The sequence below is a fragment of the Nematolebias whitei genome, chromosome 23, assembly GCF_014905685.2.
Source record: "Nematolebias whitei isolate Nwh7 chromosome 23, NemWhi1, whole genome shotgun sequence".
Taxonomy (NCBI): domain Eukaryota; kingdom Metazoa; phylum Chordata; class Actinopteri; order Cyprinodontiformes; family Rivulidae; genus Nematolebias; species Nematolebias whitei.
In genome coordinates this window covers 4,872,376-4,898,524 of record NC_056520.1, presented here as the reverse complement: position 1 = coordinate 4,898,524, position 26,149 = coordinate 4,872,376, and the positions used below count along the sequence as shown (strand labels likewise).

Here is a 26,149-nt window from a genome sequence, read left to right as displayed (position 1 = left end):
TGTGGTTGATACTGTCCATGTTCATCACACTGAGGAACATAGGCTCCAACAAGATGGTGTCCATCTGGACTGGTGGTCTGAACACTGTTCCTGTGGTGCTCACATTGAGTCTTAGGACGTTCTGGCTCTTCTGGGTAAGAATGGGTCACACAATTCATTAGGAAACAAAAATATAGAAATCAACAGTGACTATTTGCAATAACTGATTTAAAGTGCAGGCCATAATGAAACATAAAGGCCTTGCATTCATTGAAGGCCCCACCCCCACCACCCCTGCCACTGCATTTTATCCCAGAGTTTTAGTCTAAGGTCATATTCTACTGAAAGAGCAGAGTTTTAGTCATTTTGGTCAAACCTTGTAAGTGAAAATAAAATTAACCTCTAAAAAGTGATCTGAAATGTATTTTTAAATTTTTAGGCAGGAAATTGTCCTTGCCAGGGCTAAAAAGACATACTGTAATCGTCCACTAAGAGCCGCTTGTTCATTGCTTCAACTTCCGGGAGCTGTTCATTAGTCTAGTTATAATAATATAATAATGTTGATAGGTCTCACCTGCTCTGCTGCAGTCTACATAAGGTGTACCAGGTGGCGTCCTAGTTCCTGGTCGCTCCTGTCCCCTACTGTCCACACACCAACAATGTCCAGTAGAACCATGGCACTAAGAAAATACCATGTTGCCATACATTAAACTTTTGGACTTTTTAATGTGAAAAATGAACCATGAAGGAATGTTCTGACAGATGCCAACCTGCTGTGGTTGATACTGTCCATGCTCATCACACCGAGGAACAAAGGCTCCAACATGAGGATGTCCTTCATCCGTAGGAACGCTGTCCCTGTGGTGCTCACACTGAGTCTTTGGACGAGCTGTGGTGTGGAAAAAATGCCAGAATCAGAATGTAGAATTTGACCTCGTGTATTATATATACAGAATTTAGCCGCAAAAAAGGAATATTTTACAATTTGACTATAAAGTTTTTCATCTGTTGAATCTAAAAGTAATTAAACATGGTTTAAAACTGAACGAGCAATGCTCCAATCTTTGTTGTCAAGTGTTTTTGAATTTTTTTTTTTTTAACAAAGTATGAATTGCCAACTCCAGGTTGAGAATGAGCCAATGCTCCAACTGGCGGAATTCAAGAATTTCAGTGTTGTTCACAAGTAAGGGTAAAATGAATGCGTAGATTAGGGCAGCATCTGCAGTGACCAACCACATTCAAACTTTACTTATCAACCTAGATTCCAACTCTTACCTATGGTCATAAGCTATGGGCAAAGAATGTAATTGTGAATATGTGTGGCTGAAATGAGCTCCCTCAACATACTGGATTGATTCACCCTTAAATACAGGGTGAATAATTCAGCAATTAGGGGGGAAACCCATAGAGTTGTTGCTGCTCTAAATCAAAATAAGCTAATTGAGGTGGTTTGGGCATTTAATAAGCATACCTTCTGATGAAAGCTGTAAGATATATTTTTCTAGTTAATCCTGGGTTTGATCTGAAGCAGTGGTGTAGTATGCTTGATATGCTGGTATACGGCATATACCCACTAGAAAAAACATGTACATTTCCGTATACCCATTTAAAAGTGCCCAATGATACGCAACGTGACACATCATTGAGCACGTGTCATTGATATGTTAAAAGGCAGTTAAGCGCTTCCGTAACAATCTGTCTGTATGTGTATGGGGGCCGAGATGGGGTAGAGGTAGGGCAGCCAACTTGGGACCAGAAAGTTGCGGTTCGACTCTCAGCCATTCCCACGTGTCGTGGTGTCTCTGAGCAAGACACCTAAGCCCTAACTGCTCTTACATAGCTGCCCACTGCTCCATCTGAGTGTATCTCAGGCGTGATGGGTTAAATGCAGAGAACTAATTTTACCATTGTATGGGAACATACAATGATAACAATCTCAAACTTCCCTTCCCTGTATGCAGCGCTTATTCATTACATTTGCTTATAAAGACAGAGCAAACGCTTCACTTCTGTGAACTCTCCTCCCAATGGGATGTGCCGAAATAACCTTCAAAGGGAGGGATCTAGAAATCACTCTGATCGGATACTCAAACCACCTCAACTGACTCTTTCAAGGGGGTAGAGCAGTGTCTCCACTCCAAGCTTCTTACCCTATTCCTAAGATTGGGCTCAGCCGCCTTAGAGAGTTCATGTCATCCACCTGGTTCCAGAATCTTTCAGTTAAGATCTTATGACCATAATTGAGGGTTTGAGCATGGATGGACCAGTAAATCAAGAGCTATGCCTTATAACTCAGTTCCTTTTCTACATCAACATCCAGGAGCATCACCCTGATTACTGGGTACAATCAAATTGATGATTGATGACAAACTGATGATCCAAGACCATCATCTCCAGCTTCATACTTCTATTACTTGTAAACAAGACACAAGGATACCTAAAACTCCTCCATTCCAACTACCTCCAATTAATGGACGAACACTGTTAACAATAATAAAAACCATAAACTGCTATTCTCTAATCTGTCCAACTTTACTGTACGTTTGTCAGTACAGTAGTCCCTCGATACTTCGCTGTTCGACTTTTGCGAACTCACACTTTCGCAGGTTTTTACAGTAGACTGCTCATGGCAAATTGCTAATTACAGATGCAGATAAATGGTTGGTACCCTTACAGCTCATTGAGACAATGCTTCCAATCTTGTAAAAAATGGTAATTTGGTTAAAAGCAACTGTTTAATGCTTCTCTGTGTGACTTTAGTGTGTGAAAAAGTTATTTGTTGTTTATTTTACCAAGATGTGCTGAAATAAAAAGGATAGATTTGTTGGTACCCTAAAGAGACGATGAATCTTTGAGTCATGTAAGTGTTTGATGTTAATTTGTATCAAGCATGCCTTCAAGCTTTTCATCAGCCGTTTTTAGGAGAACAAAGAGCCACTGGGTAGTTTTGTAGCATTGTGCGCACCACACTGAAGAAGAGAAAACAAAGGTGAGAGCCACTTGAGGAGCTCAGAGAGAAGACTATAGATATCTTTGTTTCAGGGAAAGGGTACAAGACCATCTCCAAGTAGCTTCTTGACCCTGCAACCACAGCTAACAATATAGTTAGCAAGAGTACATTATACTTCCAAAAACTATTGTACAGCAATCTATAGCAATGGCCTGAACAAGAAGAGACATTGTATTATTTTGAGTTGTGACCTTAACCTTGGAACTGGCGTGGTGAACAGAGTATGAGACACTCTGTCTAGTGATGATGCATGTGTGTATGAAGTTTTGTTAAATTATTTTAAGAAGTTATAGGTGGGACAAGAGAAAGTTTATGGATGTATGGAAGTTATACCATAATATGTCCATCTTTCCTTGGGCATAGAAAAAGTATAAGGTTCAAGAGATTGCAGCCACACTGCCAGGATATGGACGCAAAAGAAAATGCAGCCCCCGGTTGATCAGACAAATAGCATAAATCGTAAAAATAAAAGAGCTGAGGAAACCATCCAAAACCATTCAAGCTGAACTCTTAGGTCACTTTATGATGTTCTGAATCACTACTGGATTCATGGAAGAAGTACCACGAGGCCCCACTATTGCCAGAAAAACACAAAAAGCCAGATTGGAATTCACCAAAATACAAGCCCCAAAGTTTCTGGGACTGGAGTTTCTTTGATTATTGTGGAAGGGTACCAAAAACATCTATACACGTCAGTATGTGCATTCTGAAAGAAATGTTTGGGGCTTCAAAGCAACGGGGCTGAATACATATGCAAACAACACATTTTGGTTGTTTCAATCCATCCATTACCTTCACCTACTTCTTCCTTTTTGGGTCGCGGGGGTCACTAGTGTCCATGTCCAGCCATTACTATGCGAAAGGCAGGGTACACCCTGGACAGGTCTCCAGTCCATCACAGGGCCACATGAGGACAAATGAGACAAACAACCATTCACTCTCTCACTCACACCTAGAGACAATTTAGAGATACCAATCAGCCTAACATGCATGTTTTTGGTCCGTAAGAGCTGGAGTACCCGGGAAAAACCCACACATGCATGAAGAGAACATGTAAACTCCACCCAGAAAGGCCCTCGGCTGGGATTTGAATCAGGTGACCTGCTCGCTGAGAGGCAGCAGCGCTACCAACTGAGCCACCGTGCTTTGTCTATTTGAATTCTATATAAATTCCAGGTTCTAAAGCAACAAAACAGGTTACCAAGAGGGTGAATACTTTTGCAACCTACTGTAAGAACCTAACATGAAGTCATACAGGGATTATAATCCTTGTTATAAATCTTCACATTTTGAAAGCTTTGACCCATTTCTACTGCATTTTTTTCCCCTCCAACTGCACTCAGTCATCCCCACCTGTTTCTCCAGGCATTCCAAAGCTCTGACCCAACGACCCCAACAGTGTACAACCCACAGAGCTCACATAAACATGCTGTCTGAGCTGTCAGTGAGCTGAGGAATTACAGGGCTGGCAGGTCGGTGTTTAACAAGCGAGCTTCAGAAAGACATGACATAATCCACCTGCTGACACCGACACCAGGCCGGTGGGAAGCAAAGCTGAGGGAGAGAAATCCATACACTGAAGTACATTTGTCTTACACACCTGGTTCTTCACAGTCTACAGGTGGTGTTCCAGGTGGAGTCCTGGTTCCTGGTCTCTCCTGTCCCCTACTGTCCACACACCAGCAGTACCCAGTAGAACCATGACACTGTAAAATTTCACAGCATCCAGGAGTAATTCATTGTGTTATTAGTATAAATGAAGTGAAATTAACCTTACGTGCCTTACGTGAGCATGGACTTTGTTCTTACGTGCTTCAGTTTCTTAATTACTCATTACATGCTGACCTGCAGTGGTGTGTACAGTCCTTCTCCATCACACTGAGGAACATATGCTCCAACAGGATGACGTCCATCTGGACTGGTGGTCTGAACGCTGTCCCTGTGGTGCTCACACTGAGTCTTAAGTCTTTCTGACTCGTCTGTAAATATACATAAGCAGCAAGGTAAGAACTGCATGAATCAAAAAAATTCAACAACTGAAGTGTTTTGTTGTTTTGTTTTTTTTTTAGTCAGCAAAACGTCTTTTGTTGGCTTAAAGGGGCGGGGCTTAAAATATGTACTGCAACCAGCTACTAGGGGGTGCTCATTCTCTGAAGCTTCAACTTTCTGGATATGGTCTTTGTCTAGTTATAATATACTGTACATTGATGGGTCTCACCTGCTCTGCTACAGTCTGCATGTGGTTTACCAGGTGGCGTCCTGGTTCCTGGTCTCTCCTGTCCCCGACCATCCACACACCAACAATGTCCAGTAGAACCATGGCACTAAAACATAATATTGTCATATGTTAAATACTTGAACTGTGGAATAATATAAATAGAAAATTTAGATCTAGCAGTTAGCTCATCTATCTAGTCAGAAATAAACAATTTCTCCAAACAAAAGTTGCTTAATAAGCTATTTACAACAAATAAGATGTTTGTTTTCAACCTTTCCACAGAATCCCACTTCAATGAATTTTAAACTACAATTATTATGCATAAAACTAAACAATGAAGAAAAGTTTTAGCAGATGCCAACCTGCTGTGGTTGATACTGTCCATGTTCATCACACTGAGGAACATAGGCTCCATCAAGATGGTGTCCATCTGGACTGGTGGTCTGAACACTGTCTCTGTGGTGTTCACACTGAGTCTTAGGATGGCCTGGTTCATCTAAGGAGACACATAAAAAAGTAAAACACAATATCTGTTTTACATTCACATCCATAAATTTGGTATTTCAGAATATTACTCTGAAAGAAGTTATACCTGTTGTATCACAGTCTTGAGGCTCTTTACCAGGTGGAGTCCTGGTTCCTGGTCTTTCCTGTCCCCTACTATCCACACACCAGCAATATCCTGTAGAGGTGTGGCACTGCAACAAAATCATCCAAACTCAAAAACTGCTATTTGTTGACCATCATTGTCCACGGTTCATTGACCGTGCTGTATCTCACTTGGCTAATACTGTTAGCAACTAGTTAGCAAACAGCATTCCCAAAGCAGTCTCCAAAATATCTTCAAATGTTCGCAGGACTTCTCCGTTTCTATAAGGGAAACAGAGACTACAAGCCATCCACCCCCCTAAGAAAAAAATAATAAATCCACCGGCCACAAATCAAAATCTGTCCACTAATCCATTGCATTCATCCATCTGCCAAAACACACCCATACACCCACCAAAACCAGTCATCCACCCACCAAGAAAAAAATCTATCCACTTGCCAAAATAAAAAATATATCCACCAAAACCAGTCATCCATTTGCCAAAGCACAGTCTTCCACCCACCAAAACAGAGCCATCCACCTGCCAAAACACTCTGGTCATTAGTCGACCATGTACTGTAGGCAGAGCCCACCTGCTGTGATCGGTACTGCCCATCAGAATCGCACTGAGGAACGTAGGCTCCAACACTTGGGAATCCATCAGGTCCGCCACTCTGCAGGCTGTCTCTGTGCTGCTCACACTGGCTCTTTGGGCGACCTGTGAATCAACGAACATTTGATCTGTCATCTTGAACCTTCTCGCATCATCAGGTACCCATGGTTCTGTTACCAACCTGTTAGTTCAGAGCAGTAGAAGCCATCACCATGAAACCCAGGCTGGCACTGGCAGTGGAAGGATCCCAGTTCATTCACACATCTACCATTGACGTGACACGGAGAGGAACTGCACTCATCAATGTCTAAAAAAAACAGTAAAAATGAACCAAATATTCCAGAAATTCAAGATCTGGAATTATTTGTATGCCAGGTTTTAACCTAAGATTATCTTACATTGAGAAACAAAGAGTTGTAGCTGTTTTGTTCATACCTTCTAATTAATGTTAAGAGCAATATCAGGCTCAAAGTATATTTTGTGAATGACTCTCAGCTACTACCACACCAAATTTTAGCTCACTCTCTGTAGAACTGATTGAGTTATAGTTATTTTTGTGTTTGCTAAGTTTGATTAGCTGGGTTAGACATCTTGACATACATTTTAGCTAAATATCTGTAAAACTGTGGTTCAGAAGATCAATTGGTTTTGGGAGCCATTTTGAATTGACTCCAAAACTTATCAGTTGTAAAAGAAAATCCAATGATAACATTCTGAGAGTTTCATTCAAACTTGTCCAGTGGGTCAAGAGATATTTTACTAACTGACAAAGTAGACACCAACAGTTAATAGCATACTTTTTAAAAGATCTTAAAGGATCTCTTAGTGCAATAATGGTCAGTCAGGTCATTTGGACAGTTTCTTTTTTGTGGAAAGATGTTTCGCCCTCTATCCAGAGGACTTTATCGGTCAGAGGAGTCCGAAGTAAACTGTTTTCCCCACTAAGCAGTACATTCCTTTAGTGGCCCAACCAGTTTCCTGAAGGTTTCTGGGGGCTGTCCTGTCCCCCATTGACTCCTCCCAGGCAGGCAGCCATAGTCAAATGTGTTCAAGACAACAAAGTTCATGCTCAATCATCCAGGTACAAAATCCATTAATGGTCAATCAGGTCAGCCCTCCAAAAAAAGGGCGAAATGTCTTTCCACAAAAAAGAACCAATAATGGTCAAACAGGTCCAGATTACCTTATTGACCATTTTTGGATTTTGTACCTGGATGATTGAGCATGAACTTTGATGTCTTGTACCACTTTGGCTGGGAGGAGTCGACGGGGGACAGGACAGCCCCCAGAAACCAGCTTATCACCAGAAAACTGGTTTGTCCACTAAAGGAGTTTACTGCTTAATGGGGAAAACAATTTTCTTGGGACTTCTCAGACCGATGAAGCCCTCTGGATAGAGGGCGAAACGTCTTTCCACAAAAAAAAAAAAAAACTGTCCATATGACCTGACTGACCATTATTGGATTTTGTATCTGGATGATTGAGCATGAACTTTGAGATCTCTTAGTACTTGAAGTATGTGCAGGGGATGGGTCTCAGCTACTACCGCACCAAAATTTGTGTCAATACTTAGAAAGTCAACTGAGTTATGGTTGTTTTTGTGTTTGACGATTTAAAATTGGCTGTGGCAGTCGCCTTGAATTTGGTTGACTCCAAAAGACCTCCAGTGGGTTATGAGACATTTGTGACCAGTGTTGAAAAATGAGCCAGAATAAGCCCCGACTGCAGTGCAAAAAGACAACAAAAACGCTAAGTAGTCAATGATTTTCATAATTGAGATTTGTGTAAAAATTAGTCCATAAAGACACCATCTAGTGATTCTAGGAACTAAAATAGCATCCATTCTTCCTAACTGTCTTCCTTAATGTCCTTTCAAATTAATAATTTTTCTCTGCTGGCTGCTGTAGAACCAGGAAATCCCTTTATATAATGTCTGGCTTCAATGTGATGCTTGGGGCTTTCCATTCTTAAATATAGAGTTGGAATTCCTAACATCACTTCAGACCAAGAAAAAATTGTGTTTTCAAACCGGTACTCTTGTAAAAAAAAACTATCTTGTTGCCAAGCGATAAATCACTAAATTTCAGCAAACCTCAGATTATTTGTAAGTTTTGAGATGGATAATCTAAAAATAACACATCGGTATTGGAAGAGAGTACCGCATATGCTATATTATATGCTCCTTGAAAAACTATTACATAGGAATTTATAGAAATGAACTGGACAAGCACCTTTGACCTTGATTGGTGATCATGACCTTGAAGAGGGGTGATGAAAAGATTACACAATGTGCCATGTAGTGGTGGTACAAATCTGTATCAAGTTTTGTTAAATTATCTTGAGAGGATCAGAAGTTATGGCCCGGACAAGGAAAGAACTTGAATAACATTTGACCTTAATTTGTGACCTTGACCTTGAAACTGGGAGGATGAGCAGTAATGGGACACTCCATCTAGTGATGATGCATAAGTATAACAAGTTTCATTAAAGTATCTTGAGCAGACCAGAAGTTATGGGCCAGACAAGAGAAAGTTTACAGAAGTACAGACGTAGATGGTACCGTAATACGTACTCCTTCTACAGGCTTATAAACATTTTCTTGTTGTAACTCATTTTAACAGCATGAGTCACATTTTGCTAACGAACACACACAGACCTGGTGTAACAGGCCATAGTATGCCTCCAGTCCACACTATATAAGGAGTTAAAGGGTCCTTGGCCAGATTATACCAAAAGTACATGGTCCAGTTTATTCCCCAACCAGATTATACACCCTTGTAGTAGTGTTGAGTCATATACTGTACACAAGAAATACTGAATTTTATTAATTATTTAATAAATAAAAAGCTCATAAAACAGTAAAAATGTATAATATAAAAAGTAATAGGTAAAACCTGGAAAATAAATTAACCAACCCTCCTCGTCCCACCAAACTCTACTCCCTTGCATGCATTGTTGGCCAGTGGCAGCCATGTTGAATCCTCAGTTTAGTTAAGAAGGCTGTATATTTTCAGGTTGTGACTATTTTATCACTAGAAATACCTAATATTTGTCATGTCTTGATGACAAATCGAAAACTCAACCAATTTACTGTTAAAATTAAGTCCTAAATCACAATTCCACTGATACGTTTAATTAGACATCAATTGAGATTGACTACCACATTAGATGGGTATAATCTGTCCTGGAGGGGTACACTCTGGTCTGTGCTAAACTAAACCCGGATTTAATCTGGGCAGGGGTTAATTTGGTCTGCTACACCTGGTAATAAACATCAGTGGTGGGTGATTAAGACGTACTTTGCAGTTTGGAAGCTTTTAATGACGTTGAATTCACTTCAGAGGGATTTTAAATGTAAGCTAAATATGATTTAAAGGGACACGTCATTTATCAAAGAGGGAGGTAGTGAGGGTTCAGTGGAAGTTCACCCCAAGTTCACAGTGATGGGTGAACAGAGGACACACACATATACACAGGACCTCACTCCTCCACACATTCCAAAGCAGCAAACTAGTGTCTTCCCCTTCAGTCCCCGTCCTGCCTCCTCTCAGCCTCTCGTGTTCTCTCGTTCATCATCCCGCCTCACCTCTCTGTGTGCTTCAAGCTTTTGCAGCTGTGCACTGCTGTTGTGAAAGAAGTCTCCTGCCTGAACTCAGGCCTCTTCCAAATTTTCTACTCAGTGAGGGACACGAAGCACGACATGATCCGAAGCAGCGATTAGAACCAACAAAGGACGGAATAAGAGCGCCGTAGTGGCGAGATGGGTTTGTTGCTTTTATATTACACTGTTTTAATTAACTGAACTCAGAAATAAATTGAAAGAAGAAGTTCTGATCTTTTGAAGTGGAGTTGTTGTTTAAAAAATGAATAAGTATCCTAGTTATTGTAGATGTAGCAGCAGTCAGAAGTTTACATACACCCGACGGCCATGAATGTGAATGTTTTGGGGCTTTTAATGATCTACTGTATCTAAGCTGTTGAATGACTACACAGGGTATAGCCTTGATGATTTAAAAAAAAAAAGAGAAATGTAAGCATAAGTTTGAGTTTAGGGCCTAAACCATCAGGATCAAAAGTCTACATACAGGCTCAAAAATATACACCGTTCACCTAAACATTGGAATAGGTACAGTAGTGCTAAAATAGCTACAATGTCTTTTACTCTGACATGGCTAAGTCCTTTTAACTTCTGTTAGTGATCATGAATGATTGCAGCTCAAATCTTCCTTTTCCCAGCTTTGAAAAGATGTGTTGGATAGCACCAGTGCTAGGAAAGAAAGGATGTTCAGAAACAACCCAGGAACCACCAAGGCTCAAACCTGCCACGAACTGGAAACTGTTGGAACCACAGTATTAATGTCCGCAGTGATGCCAACTTTACATCACCAAGGACTGAGAGGATACCGACAAGAAAGAAGCCCCTGCTCCAAAAAGCTCAACTGAAGTTAGCAGCTGCCCTCGTGGACGAACCAAATACTTTCTGGAGCAAAGTTTATTGTCAAATGAGACGAAGAGTTGCCTTTTTGTTCACAATAGCATGTTTGGAAGAGTCAAGGTCAGAGTTTCTAACCTGAGCACTGTCCCAACTGTCAAGAATGGTGGTAGTACTATCATACTGTGGTACTGGTGCACAAAGGGAATGAAATAATGAAGGAGGTCTACCTCCAAATTCTTCAACTTCACCTCAAATCAACAGCTAGACAACTGGATGCAACTGGTTTTCACCAGGACAATGATCCTGAACACACATCCAAACTGCTTTCTGTTTGAATGAAGGAGGCTAACATTGAGCTTCTAGAACAGTCTTCCCAAAATCTCAACCTCAACCTTAGTAAAAATATGTGGACTGTATTTGAAAGTGCAAGCAAACCAACCATTGTAAATAAACTCCACCAATTCTGCCGATAGGAGTGGTCAATTATCCACCCAGAATTATGTCAAAAGATTGTTTTTAACTGCAAAGACCATGTGGTCAAAGAGTGTGTGTATAAATTTAATTCACAATAAAATGTAACTTGTGCACACAATTCCCATTTTTTAAAAAAATCATTAAAATTGTATGTTGTATAATCATCCTACAATGAAACAAGAGTACAGCAAACGGCACGTTATACGCCAGTTGACAAAATATTATACAGCAATCTCTGGCCTTGACAAGCAAAAGACCTTGTATAAACTTTGACCTTGATTTGTTACCCTGACCTTGGAGCTGGGATGAAGAAACATGTATGTAGACTCCGTCTAGTGATGATGCATAAGCATATTAATTTTCAATTATCTTCAGCAGATCAGAAGTTATGGGTATGACAAGAGAAAGTTTAGGGATAGAGAGTTTACCATAATACGTCCACCTTTGATGGGCGTATAATAAGAACAGTTTAAGTTAATCACGAAAGTCCAAAAATGAATATGTTAAGCAACTTCCAAACACCTAGATGAGAGCAGCTACAAACTCAGAAACCTTCTACTCACCAATACAGGTACGCCTGTCGTATACAAACTCGAAACCCCTCTGGCACTGGCAGCGGTGGCTACCAGGAAGGTTCAGACACTGTGAGTTCTCACCACATGAGCTCAGACCCTCAGCGCACTCATCGACGTCTGAATCAAAGAGAGAACAAGATAATGTGATGTTTTTACCAGTAAACCAGGTATACGTTGTCTGAAATCAACATGGGGCGCCATACATATGGAAACAAAAGCTGTAATTAGGTCGATGATTGTTAGTATAGCATGTACTGCAACAACACCTGGACTGTTGGTTGTAAAAGGAGTTGTGCAATCGGTGGGAAATACTACGATCCTCCTGTGGGAGCCGAGACTGCGCCGGGGGCCTTCTCAGTTCTGTCAGCAGGAGAGACAGACCAACTGCAGGCGTACTGACAAGACGCTCACCAGCTAACGGTCCTTGAAATTCCTACAGCTTGTGAAATCATTTTGATAAGAGGATAGATGACAGTACCGCTGGTTCCATTCATCCAGTCCAAACTTGAACCGTCAACACTAGACGGGCAGATGCTGACGAAACACAGACGCACTGCCTTAACTGTCTTCCCCTAAATATGTGCGCGTCTGTGTGAAGCCAAGACCATTAGTGTGAGAAAAGGCAATAACACATCATTAGCAAACCCGTGTACTTAAATGTGGAAATTAACAGCCATGGTAAGAAGGGAGTGCGCCAACATAAAATGAACAACAACATGTGCAGCATGGGTATATGTTTAACTGACAAAAGCCAACACGCCAAAGAAAAACCAGGTACGCTCAAGTAATTATCTTCTGTATGACTTTATCCTTCTGACACATGGGTGTGGAGGATTTTGGCCCACTCTTGCTTCAGTTCATTGAGGTCTCTGAACAGCTCTCTTATGGTCCTACCTCAACTTTTCAACCAGGTTAAGGTCTGGACATCGACTGGACTGTTACAATACAACAATTCTGTGTTTGGATCATTGTCCTGTTGCATCATGACCCAGTTTGATCCAAGCGTCAGCTGTCAGACAGATGCAAAACTAGCCCAACCACCACCGTGCTAAATAGTTAATATGAGGTGTTTGTGCTGATATGCTGTGCATTGCTATTGATAAAAGCTTCCATTTTGTTTTCCAGTAAGGACCATTAACGTATATCATAGCTAGATCAAGGACCAGAACCCAGAAGATGAAGCCACAGAGTATGAGCACAGTACGATTTTTAACTCCACCCCTCTATGCGAGCAAATAAGACACTTCAGGTAATTGTTTTTCCAAGTTGTTATTTTTTTTGTTGAGGCACGTAGTCTTTACTTTGCTGATGAACCATATATGTTGTTCTATATATTTAGTTTAATTTAGGTTTTTTTAGGCTTAAAAAATGCCATATTAGCTTGTGATTGACATGGGACGTAGTGAATAGAGAAGGTGTGTAGTCGGGACGTAAAGACCAACATTCCTGATGCAAAGACATGGGATGTCTGGCTGAAAACACTACACGGCAGCAGCAGTAAACCAAACATTTTGTCCATCTTTTTTTATGGAATGTATGACTTGAACATTCTACTTGACATGTCAGTTTTGGTCTCATCTGACAAACCTGAGCAATGATTCTGCCATCCTTCCAAACAAGCTACACTTGTACAGTCTTTATCTGGTTGCCCTGTCATGAACATCAATATGTATTACGCTAACTGAGGTTTGTAGATTCTGATATGTAGCTTTCTGGGGTTTTTTTTGTAATTTCTCTCAGAACTGTACACTGTCCTTGGGGTGAAGTCCTGCATGTTGGGATGTTCAATCTGCTTCCATGTGGACGCAGGTATCTGCTGCCCAGATGTGGAACGAACAGACTGAAGAACTCATTCATCCCTGTAGCGATCAGGCTACAGGGATGAATGATCAACGAACATTGATGATTTCTGTACTGTTATTTTAATGTCTCAATGTCTTTTCTAGTATGGATGTTTTGTGTACCTACTGACTGTGAAACAAATTATTACCCCTTGGGGATAATAAAGATTCTTGAACTTGAACAATTCTGGGAAGATCGATATCGGCAACCGAAGTCGGTGGAATTGGATTCAGTTTTTATACGCTACATCTGTGTTTTTGCTCAGTTTATATGATTTGAAGACTTGATAAAGAATAAAAAAATACTTCTTTAAATGTAAAACTCTACAATGGAAAGAGGGTAATCTTACTCTACTATGTTTGCTCGATATACTCCAAAATGTAAGTCCACAAGTACAAACAGCAAAGAGAAACAGATGGCGTTACCGTAACAGTTGCGTCCATCTCCTCTATAGCCAGTAGCACACTGGCACCGGAAGGTCTGGCCCTCCTGTGGGATGCACTGGGCTGTGGTGTCACAATCGTGGTTCCCAGAGTAGCAGGGGTTGACCAGTTCGTCCTCTGAAGAATCAGCTACAAAGGACACAAGGAGTTCAAGAAGAACGTTTTCTGGAAAAGGGTGTTTTGCACAGTGATTTTTAATAGAATAAATCTTAAAAAAATAAAAATCTGCTCTGTTTGTTCTGAAACTCTCCATATGTTCTGAAATTAACTCAATATTCCTGGGTAACATCCCGATGATTACAGCAATGATTACAGGACAGCTTAACCAAACGCACATGTAAAATCACGATGGATGAATTCCTATGCAATGGTTTCCTCGAAGAAGGGAGTCCCCTTTATGTTCTCGATATATAAACCATATGGATGAAGTAAAACGCACATGCACGGCGGACAGAGGACTACACACAGGCAGATGAATGAGTCAGCAAATACGTGTTTCCTCATGGCATTGTGTAACAGACAATTTCCCCAAAAAGACCTCTGACTAATTTTCAGAATGATTCCGTGTAGAATCGTCATGGGCGACAAGGCGACTAAAACACCAAGGCATGGTTGGGTTAGTGAGAAATTTGTGCCTGAACCTCAAAAACACTTTATTTGTCTTGTTTCTGGTCTTACTTGATTTTAACATCCCATTTGTTGGTTCGTATAAAAACGCAACACTTTAAAAAAAAATACCACACATTACTGTGGGTTTACTTTCCCTCGTGCATTTTGACATCCAACTGTACAGCAATCAAGTCAACACAAGATTACACCGCGAACATGTATCTGTTTTCAGTGATGCGGTTTTAGAATTTGCTTTTTCGTTACAATCGAGGCGTTATTTGAAACAAACAATGCCTGAGACATTCCTGATTCAAATAAAATGCACAGCTCAAACCTCCTCAGGCCAGAGAGCAATTTTGGCTCTTTACCAGGGAGGCAGACTCTTCAAAGTGCAATGTGGCCAGGAAGGAGGGCAGATGAGAGGCTGAGATGCACATGGGCTAGAGAAAAAGCTGAGGGATAATTAGAGACAGAGAGAGGATGAAGGGGAAGAGGGGTGAAGAACAAACACACCCCACACCATCAAAATGAGGACTGCCGCTTCCCACCTGTTGCTTCTTACATAGCTTCTCTCTCAACACACAGATTCATTCATTCGCAAAAGATTCATGGGAGTAAGCTGAAGGTGCACTTCTATAATCCAACTGGAAAACATGGCATTATCTTCCTGTCGTCAATGACTTTTCCCCACTCATTGAAAACATAATTTTAGTGTATTGAAAAGTCATAGGAAAGTGGTAAGGACTCAAAGAAAAAGACTGAATGAACAGACTGATTACACAAAAATGAATATAATAACAAAACAAAAGGCTGAAAGGGCAGCAAATGAACAAGAGTACATCATATGACACATTATACAGGTCCCTCTTGTAAATGAGTCCTCGTAACTCAATGAGACTAACCTGTATAAATAAAAGTTGAATGGAAAAAAATACACCCATAGACAAACAGCAAATACAAAGCAATCCATTGCAATGGCCTGGACAAGCAAATACTTTATATGATATTTGACCTTCAGTGTTTCCCCTACATTACTTGCCTTGGCAGGGTGCTCATCTCTTTGGCGATTTTTGTCGAGTTGCGCACAGTTTGTGCCAAAAGTTTATGAGCGGGGTGGGTGAAGGTTAGACATAGATAGACATAAATACGTATATATATATATATATATATATATATATATATATATATATATATATATATACACTGTTTTTATTACTACTTGGATTTAATTGCTTTTTGTTGAATTATTGTTGTCTGTATGTATGTCCAAATCTGAGGCCATGATCCTCAACAGGAAAAGGGTGGATTGCTCTCTTCAGGTCGAGGGTGAGGTTCTGAAAAGGTTCTCTGGAAAGAGATGTCTGGGCCTCCTTGCTCAAGCTGCTGCCCCCCGTGACCCGATTTCGGAATAAGCGGAAGATAATGGATGGATGGATGTACATATGTTGTCTGTCTAAAACAGGTCTTTCTTGAAAATGAGTCCTTGTGATTCAATGAGGCTAACCTGTATAAATAAAGGTTGAATGAATACGTATCTATACGTACATATATGGGTTACACGGCTCATTGTGGGGGAAGCGGAGCACAACCTTAGTAGCTTTCCAGCTAGCACATCTTTATTGTGTGCTGCTAGCTTAGTGTTACATCAGTGCTAGCAGTTTTCAACAGGGTATCAGTTCAGTTGCCAGGGCATTCGTTTCTGTTAACAGGGTGGAGCTAACCCTAGTTTCCACTCAGGAGATCGGTTGAATCCCCATAACTCCTTCCAGTGTGGTAGAAAGTGCTTTTAGCCTACAGCTACATTCTCATTCTCACTCTGGACTGTACACAGCCAAGTGTGACGCGGCCAGGATGAGGATCAGTTCCTCTAAATTCAAGGCCATGGTCTTGAGCCGGAAAAGGGTAGAGTGCCCTCTCCAGGTCGGGGAGGAGGTCCTGCCCCAAGTGGAGGAGTTTAAGTATCTTGGGGTCTTGTTCACGAATTAGGGAAAAATGGAGCGAGAGATCGATAGGCGGATAGGTGCGGCGTCTGCAGTGAAGCGGGCGCTGTACAGGTCTGTCGTGGTGAAGAGGGAGCTGAGTCAAAAGGTGAAGCTCTCAATTTGTTGGTCGATCTACGTTCCCACCCTCATCTATGGTCATGAGCTTTGGGTTGTGACCAAACGAACGAGATCTCAGATACAAGCAGCCGAAATGAGTTTTCTCTGAAGGGTGTCTGGGCTCTCCCTTAGAGATAAGGTGAGAAGCTCGGTCATCCGGGAGGGACTCAGAGTAGAGCCGCTGCTTCTCTACACCGAGAGGAGCCAGTTGAGGTGGTTCGGGCGTCTGGTTAGGATGCCTTTTGGACGCCTCCTTTGTGAGGTGTTCCAGTCCTTTGTGAGGTGTTCCAGACATGTCCCACCTGCCACTGCTGGGCACCAGTGACCCCCCTGACCCAAAAAAGAAGAAGTGAGTAAAGATAATGACTGGCTGGCAATGAAATCTGGTTGTTTTAGTCAAGAATAGGTACCCATCTAATAGTTAATTGATCACCATTGATGTTTTGTAAAAGAACAACAAATGCCGAACATGGTGTTAAGGCTAACGCCATTTAACAGACAGTGGATTTCTATTGCTGCTGTATTCTGGGAGTTGTCAGATCCAGTGTTTTTAAAGCCTCCCACCAGGGATTGAAGGAAGACAGCAGACATTTACTCAAGAAGAATTAATTTATTTTTTGTTTGTGTTATCACTTCAGTGCCTAAAGCCTGTCTGCAGTCTCTGATTCTCATGACTTCACAGGGCAAGTATTCTGCCCAGCAACCCCCCACCCCACTTGTTTTTTAGAAAATCTGTCATTTGCTGCAATATTATTTCCCAGAAAATGTAGGAACCCAAGAACATATACACACGTATGCGTCCTTTTTCCACCACTTAACCCATATTTACGAAACCTCTGATCCCAGAAAGCTCCTCCAGCTGTGTTCTGGGTGTACGACAGTGTGTGAGCATGTGTGTTAGAGATATGTCATAACCTTTTTAATCAACATGTTGACGTTCAAATAACAGAAACTTGGTCTGAGATCAAAAAGCTCTGGTAAAAAGCTTTTCGTCCCAAACTCTTTTTTTTTTCACTCCATCTTTAGAAATATCTTGCCTCACAATGACACACTGGCTTTCATCAAATACAGCAGATCAATGTGCGATGACAGAAAAAACACATGGCCCCCATGCCGTATTTATAGACAAATTTCAAAATCTGGGTCTGAATACGTCCCGTGCCTGGATAAGGGCTGATGAAATGACGATGTGATAAAAATATTAACCTGAAAAGAAGAGAAACATTCCAATTTTTTTTTTAGATTGAGGGGTAGTCACTGAGTCAAGTTGGTGAGTACCGGTAGGTACAAAATAGAAAACTTAAGCAGCACTTCACTCTAGCCCAGTGGTTCCTAATCTTGGGGCTAGGGGGGCATCGCTTGGGATTATGAAACTCCAAGCAAGGGTCTTGAGAATGTCTACAGAAATAATTCTAACTTTAAAAATGGTTGCTAACAGCAAATTTACATTTAACTGTTACGACAAAAGAAATGCAGTAAATGGATTTTAAAAAAATCACAGTGTTTGATGAGGTTCTTTGGTAACTGGTATACAGTAGCCCCTCGATTATCACCGGGGTTACGTTCCACAAACACCTCACGATAGGTGAAAAACCCCGGAAGTAGCAACGCTATATTTATTTTAGTATGTATATATTTTTAAGGCTTTATAAACCCTTCCCACACTCTTGCAGTGTTCTAAACTCTTAAACCTACATCATTTTAACAACATACGTATATGTACTGTACAGTACTGCAACATTTTCTCATCCGTTTGGTGCTAGTTCGGCAGACCTACCCTGCAGCGATGAAGTCCACCGCCCCATTCAAGTTGATATGCACGTGGATAATTGAGCTTCAGGAAGCTTCGGGATTATTTGAGACTTTCCCGTCAGTTCTGTAAGCTTCATAGATAGCATAGATTTGCGTTGCAAAACAATCCCTCCATTTTGGCAGTAAGTAGCGGCCGGAAGCACAGTTGGTTTCAGGGTAATGTAGTTCTTTTTGACTGCCGTTACGGTGTAGGCTTGTCGAAAGAAAACTAAAAAAATGGCAGCACCTGTCTGAAGTTTTTTTTTCATTAACTTTTTATCCCATAACATCCTAAATCGTGTGAATAATATTAAAGTTGACAATTGTAGAAAATCCACGAAAGAGCGAGTCTGCGAAAGTCGAACGGCGTAGTAGCGAGGGACTACTGTATCAGGAGTATTTGCAAACTGTACTTCAGCAAAAACCAGGGTCACTCACAAGCAGTGCTTAATTTGTAAACCAATCGATGCCGGAATGTAAATAGTGGGGGGTAGGTGCTTTTTTTGGGGTGGGGGGTCCTCCCTCAGAAAATTTTGAATAAAGTTCTGTAGATGCCATTTCCTGCATTCTGGTGTATTTTAACGGGTGGCTAAACATCTACGTTTACCTACATAAGTAAAAATTTGATTCAATAACTATTTCAGAGAGCAACAAGAAGTATCCTGACCAACAGCTCTCCTTGTGTGAATGGAGCACGCTCCGCTTCTCTCAAGCATCCTACCCCCCGCCCCCACGTGCGCGTCGAGAACTATCTCCATTGCCACTGTCTTTGTGTGTTTCAATTCTCGGTTGTATAGTTGTACAAAGAGAAGTTTTTTTGTTTTTTTTATGAAAGTAAATCCGACTGACTTTTCAACATTTTGATCGCGGTTATTTTTGACAAATTGGCATCGTTTTGATACGTGATATACAAAATAACGTATCAAACATTCCTCTCGTATTTTTAATAAATAATCAAAAATGTATTAATGACCAACTTAAACTGTAAAACCGATTTGCGATTTAGTTGTGCTGTTTAATTATATTTTCAGGTTTTTAATTAAACTGCCCATGACTGTGCTTTTAGGGGCGAATATATTTTTAAGGGCAGAAGCGGAAATGCTTACTTGAAGGGGCAGCTCTTATGTGATATTAGGAAGTTCGTAAGTGACTATTATGTTTTTTTTTTAATTATGTAATTATTTTCAATTTTTTTTTTCATTCATTCAACTTTTATTTAGACAGATAAATCACATTGAGCCTCGAAGACTCACAAGTGAAACCTGTTTAGACAGACAAAAATATTGCATGTCCTATGTAGATTTTATTCGTTCAAGGCAGTCATATTTGCCCATAACTTTATTATTAGTAAGTGTGCGAGTTACCGGATCCAAGCAAATAGTTACCAGAATGCTCCCTGTCAAAATAAGAGAGTTCCCAGATCCTGTTCCGGAAGGGTCCGGCTCAAATAAAGCCCTGGTCACAAGTCTCATTCTCTCTTCTTTTAGTAGTTGAAAGAATAAAAAGTTTGATAAACGCTGCTCTAACTAATGCCACTGCTGCTAGTCACTGATGTACTCAATGTCAACTTCAATTGTTTAAGCTTACATTGTTGCAAGATTTGCGTGGCTTGACTGGTCCATCATGGACGACCACAGGCGCCTTCAAGAGTGACGACAATACATCTTTACCATATAGGGAGAGGCTTACGATGCTAATTTTGACTAAATATAAATAAATTCCAGACGGCAAAGACAAAGTAACATTTTTAACAATGACAGCAAAGAGTCAAGGCAATACATAAAGTCAGCTGTGACACAAACGGTATCTAACATTATATTTAAAGTGGTCTGCAGCATTTGATTGGCAACAAACCCAGAAACAGAAGTGGTTAAACAAAAGAGAATGTCGTTGTCACTGAGTTTAGTGTTTAATGATCCCATCCTCATCTTGTAGTGCTTAGTGTAGCTCTTTCCAACACTGCATCGTGCTTTGGCCGTGGTTTCTGTGGCTGAGCTGCAATTACTAGTCTGAGTGTTAGTCGGAGCTCTCCAGGAGGGGGGGGGGGATCACATTTTCAAAACCTCTGGTGTGATAAACCACTTAGAAACAGATGAAATTACTCTGGAATGAATTCAGGAAGTCAGTCAGACATAATTTTTTCCATATTGTTGGCCGAAATTCAAGATGAAACAATAAATCTGTGTCATAACCTGACGGTGGTCCATACCGACATCGTGTCCAACCCCCCCTTCAGACATGACACGATAGTCAAGCCTTTAAGTCATGTTTTACTGACAGCGAATATAATTTAAAATCTCAGATCACTCAGAGATGAGCATGTGTATCCAGTATAGAAGCGTGTCTCAAAGTCGTTCCAAAGTTTAGTACAAACGGTTGAAGTTCCCACCCTTTGACTCGGTACTGAATTAATCAGTGTAATCACGTACCACCATGAAAGGCTAAAACTGAACAGATTTTGAGCTGAGATTTGGTGTGGCAGCAGCTGAGAGCCATTTACAACACATGCTCCAAGCGCTAACGGGGAAAATCTGTGTTTAAAGCTTTGCCATACAAGTGCTAACTGTCCCACTGTTAAGGCTGAATCCCACCTCTACTCTATTCTCCTGCCCTTATTACAATATTCCTTCACACAATAGTACAACTCTTCAAGTGTAATGTAATATTTAACTACAAGAAACTCTGATATTCAAGGTTAGTTTGGATGCTTGCTAATAATGATCGATGACGATACCTAACGTAATACCCTGGAAAACACCAAGTTAGTTGTCATAATGTTTGTTCATACATGCAAACTCACAAAGGATGAAAAATGTATACAGGTAAATTTTGGTATAATCCAAGAAAAAAATAGGGGAAAAACAACATGCTTCAGATAAAAAAAGACATTTACCAACATATGTTCATTTAATTAGGACATACATAGGCTAGTCAACCAAAAAATAAACAAGCAAATTAGCATTTTGCTAATAGCAACAACTCATTTTTTAAATACCAAAAAAGTCCATGCTCAATAATCCAGGTATACAATCACATACATTTCTTAAATACTGTGCATAGCGCTAAGCTAGAGGCACGCAATACCCATGCACTAGCTAAGATGCTACACACAAAGCACTCTGCTTCTCTGCCGGCACTTGCGTAGCGCTAACCTAGCACTACGTAAATGCGCTAGTGCTGGCTTAGCGCTTACAAGCTAGCTAGAGCGACCTACGTAGCGCTAGCTTAGCGCTACATAAGTCCAGTTAATGGGAAATTATGCCATCTACCACGCCTCTGACACCCCCGTCCCTCTCAAAAAAAAAAAACTCTTCAGATCTAGATTATTTATGTAAATGACATATTTTTGATTTAAATTGGCGATTTTCGCCGAAAAGCGACAAGTTCGCAGATATTTTTGTTGAATGATAAACATAGTCCTACACCTTTTCCTTAAATGACTAAGTATTGAGACACCCCTATCCCCCCAAGTGTGAAGATGCAAAACATAAGGATAGGGCTAAGTGGTAGGGAAAGGGGTCAACTGGGGCAAAATCTGGCCGCTCACCTCCAACCGGGCTGATCTTATTGGTGACAGCATATCTCAGTATCCGCTCCTCCTTTACGTACATCACGAACACCCTCTCCATGGTGATCTGCAAAGTCTCTGGGATGCTGGCATGGTTGTCGTGGTGACAGTCGCGGTAGGTGATGTTCTGTTTCATTTGGAAGGTGTAGGACTCTGAGCCTCGCTCTGCTGAAACGACCGTAAACTCCCTCACTGAGGTGGAGGTGACGACTGGGAAAAGTAGAAAGAGAGAGTGAGATGCTTTTGCCTCTTTTGCCTAAAAAGGCCAACATTTTCTTGCATGGTACTCTGTGTACCCGATGGGTAGTACTGGTAGATCTCCTTGAAGGGCTCCATGGTAACTTCAGCTCCAGGTGGCAGCAATGGCACGTTTCCATTGACGACAGTATCCACGCTGAGGTGGTTGTGTTCGTCAAGGCCACGGCCAGTTTGCACAATTGACAGGCGGTGGTTTCCAGGGTGAAACAGCACCTCGGCATGACGACTGAACTCAGCACCTGGTAGAACAATTGCTCAAAAAATCAGCCACTCTTTCGTTTGGCTGTTTGTGTCATAATTTATACCAAAACAGTGCAGAAGTTAAAAAGGTGGAAAATCTGCTTTCAGACACAAACACACATGCAGCTGTTTCCTATTAAAGACTGGAGGTGGAAGCCTCATATTGCTTCATGTCCCCCGAGACAAAACAGCTGGCTGAGTGACTAAAAACACTCGGAAAGACACAGAGTGTCCTCAACACAGCTTTCTGCAGATGTGGCAGTCAAGATGTCCAAGGCAGCAGATTTATTAATGAACACAGTTAAAAACAAGATCACCTGTGACTTTAAATCCTGCTTGGCTGTTGGGAATCTCCAGCGCAAAGAGCCATCCGAAAAGTTCTCCGATTGGCGAAACTGGCATCAGGGCCCAGCCCAAAGGTTCGGGAACCTGACCAACAGGGCAAATGTTCAAACAAGTCAACCAAAATGTATATTTTTTTGACAAATAATATACAAACTGTCTGAGCTGAGATCAATGTCATGGAGTCACAGGAAAAATTAAGGTAGGTAGTCTTTCACTTCTGTGATTTTAGGACGATTACTGAAAAATGTACTTCCTAGCTCGTAAAATTAGGTTACTGCTAGTTAAATAGATCGTACACCTGCTCTGGGAGCAGTGATCACCCCGGACTGAATATTAGTCAGGTCACCGTACCCGTCCAAAACAATGTCTCTACAGAACAGTCACAGTAAGAATACGTACACTTTTTCACCCCCAGCAAATAAAACTTTAAATGACAAACAACTATTATTTACAAGTGAAAATCATTCAGAACAGTTGCCATATAGAAAGAAGTAAATACCCCTGTTACTAGGGATGCACAATATTGGATTTTTGGCCGATATCCGATATGCCGATATGTTAAAACTTATTTGGCCGATAACTGATACCAATACCGATTTTTTTTTTCCCTAGACCTACTTACAGAGACTACATAGCTTTCTGTGCTGTATAATTAAAATACGACATTATTCTGCATGGTCTGGGTCAGTTTGGCCTGCTACCAAATACAGAAGCCAAAAAGGGGGCTGAAAATGATGTAACACTTCAACTTGGATTATGTTTAATGTCAAATTTATTCATGACATTTACTCTCTGAAACACAATGACAACACTCGAACAGTGCAAATTTGTAATTTTTCACGAATCTAAACTCAGCCTGTTTACAAGCGACAAGTGAAAAGTGCATAAGTAGTAGTGCATTAATAGATTGACAGTTTCCTAAATTAAAAATATACTTAAAATAGAAGCCTTTTATATCGGTGAGTTTTTTTTTTGTTGGAATGGCCGATGTCCGATATTTAACTTATCGCTAATATCGGCCGATACCGATATGCCGATAATATTGTGCATCCCTACCCGTTACAGGTATACAGTTCCTATGGATAATGAGACGTTAAACATTAAAGAGAAGGGGTACCACTAAGGAATGGAACTGATTCCACTTGTCAGCTTGGTGGTGACAGACTGATGGTTTGAGCTGCAAGATGACAGAACCTGGACACTTCGCAGGCAAAATAGTCCAAAAATAAGATAAGTCAAATTTGGATCAAAGAGGGTCATGTGAAAATATAACAATCCCAACCGCAACAGAAAATCGGTAACAAAGTGGTGGACCTCTTATCTGATGACTTCAAATGCCATGGTGCAAACGTAAGATAGCTGTGCCGTCTATCTCTTTCCACAGACGCCTCTTCTAGCTCTTCTGAGAGGACTCTAAGGTGTTCCCAAGCCATCCGAGACAGACTCTATAGCATGTCCTGGGTCTGCCCCGAGTCTCTTTCCAGTTGGATATGCTAAAAAAAACTCCATACGGAGGCGTCCAGGGTGTATCCTTACTAGATGCCTGAACTGGCCCCTCTCATAAGGAGGAGATCTACTCTAAGTCTCTCCCGAATAACTGAACTTCTCACCCATCTCTAAAGGAGAGTCCAGCTACCCTGCAGCGAAAACTCATTTAGACCACTTGTATCCACGATCTTGTCCTTTTGGTCACTACCCAAAGTTCATAGCAATGGGTGAGGGTAGGAACATAGCCAGAGAGCTTCACCTTGCAGCTCAGCTCCCTCTTCGCCACAAAGAACGGGTTCTTTTGATATGAATGAAAGCCTTTTTGTAAATATGAGTGTGTGATTGACTGATAAAGTCGTATAGAAAACATTTACAAAGATTCATCTAAGGTGCTTTTTTGCCTAATTTTCAGGTTTAGTAAGTCCCAAATTAGATTTCGGGTATTTTAAGCATTATTATTATTAATTATAGGGTATATTTTCAGTCCTCTACCTCACTGATGGCAGTGTACGCTCTTCCATCTCCAACCACGATGTACGCGTGAAGATCAATGTTGTTCAGCTTCACTGGAATCAATCCCACAGTCACCGTACCGCTCACCTTCCCGCTAACTCGCTGAGGAGCGCCTGGAGGGGCAGCGCCGACAAACAAAATCGCTTTAAACAAGAATTTTACCAAGAAAAGCTTTATGAAAAAAAAAAAACAGAAACATTTCACATTTTAATAAATGTTGAGCTCTAACCATCAGGTAAACATTGGCGCCCATTTCCGTAGAAGCCTGGGCGACAGTGACAGCAAAATCCTGTGGCGTAGTCAGAGCAAAATGCATTCTGGGAACACTGCTGCTGGAATCTAGATGATGGAAAAGAAAAAGAAGGCACATATTTTTAAATGTTGGTAAAACGCTTCTACGTTTGTAAACTTTTAGAAGAAAGGATATTGTGATTTGTAGCTTTTGCTGTCAAGCTAACTGTGTAGGAAGTGTGTAACATAAACAGGCATAAATTCCACCTACCCAGCACATGTTTCTTTGTTCTCTGTGGTGTACTGAATCACTAAGATAGAACAAAAAATATAGATTGCATCATATTAATACATATTTCCATAGAAAGAATCATAAATCATACATATTATATAGAAAGAGTCAGCAGGAATGTTCCCACTACAACTCTAGGGATGCACGAAATTGGCCGATATGCCGATATGTTAAAATTATTTGGCTGATAACCGATACCGATACCGATATTTTTTTCCTACGCCTTCTTTTATATAAATATATATGTGATTTTTTTTTTTTTCATTCAGCCTTTATTTATACAGGTTAATCCCGTTGAGCCTCGGGGACTCATTTAAAAGAGAGACCTGATTTCTTTAACAAAGAGTGATGACAACAGTGGATAACAACGACAACAATAGACAATCATAAAAGAGGCGTACAATTATTTTTTTCTTTTTTACAAATTCAAATAAAATGGCAACAAAAAGGACAGTCAAAACGAAAAGTAGCAACCAAAAAAACTGCTAGATTATAAGGTGGTGTAGAAAACTAAAAACAGGATCATGTCTGCATTGG

General features: G+C 40.8%; 1 protein-coding gene across 1 annotated transcript in view; it reads right to left on the bottom strand.

Moving 5' to 3' along the window:
- The window catches only part of nid2a (nidogen 2a (osteonidogen)), a 67,916-nt gene that overhangs the window by 17,038 nt on the left and 24,729 nt on the right, over positions 1 to 26,149 (bottom strand). The window contains exons 10-27 of the mRNA XM_037696739.1: positions 25,592 to 25,631; positions 25,319 to 25,428; positions 25,069 to 25,202; positions 23,061 to 23,172; positions 22,542 to 22,742; positions 22,225 to 22,455; positions 14,161 to 14,307; positions 11,882 to 12,010; positions 6,591 to 6,716; positions 6,390 to 6,514; positions 5,800 to 5,905; positions 5,570 to 5,703; positions 5,208 to 5,313; positions 4,835 to 4,968; positions 4,590 to 4,695; positions 750 to 868; positions 554 to 659; positions 5 to 130 (exon numbers count right to left, since the gene is read on the bottom strand). Of these exons, the coding sequence (XP_037552667.1) occupies positions 5 to 130; positions 554 to 659; positions 750 to 868; positions 4,590 to 4,695; positions 4,835 to 4,968; positions 5,208 to 5,313; positions 5,570 to 5,703; positions 5,800 to 5,905; positions 6,390 to 6,514; positions 6,591 to 6,716; positions 11,882 to 12,010; positions 14,161 to 14,307; positions 22,225 to 22,455; positions 22,542 to 22,742; positions 23,061 to 23,172; positions 25,069 to 25,202; positions 25,319 to 25,428; positions 25,592 to 25,631 (2,292 nt within the window). The remainder of the gene's footprint in view (positions 1 to 4; positions 131 to 553; positions 660 to 749; positions 869 to 4,589; positions 4,696 to 4,834; positions 4,969 to 5,207; positions 5,314 to 5,569; positions 5,704 to 5,799; positions 5,906 to 6,389; positions 6,515 to 6,590; positions 6,717 to 11,881; positions 12,011 to 14,160; positions 14,308 to 22,224; positions 22,456 to 22,541; positions 22,743 to 23,060; positions 23,173 to 25,068; positions 25,203 to 25,318; positions 25,429 to 25,591; positions 25,632 to 26,149) is intronic.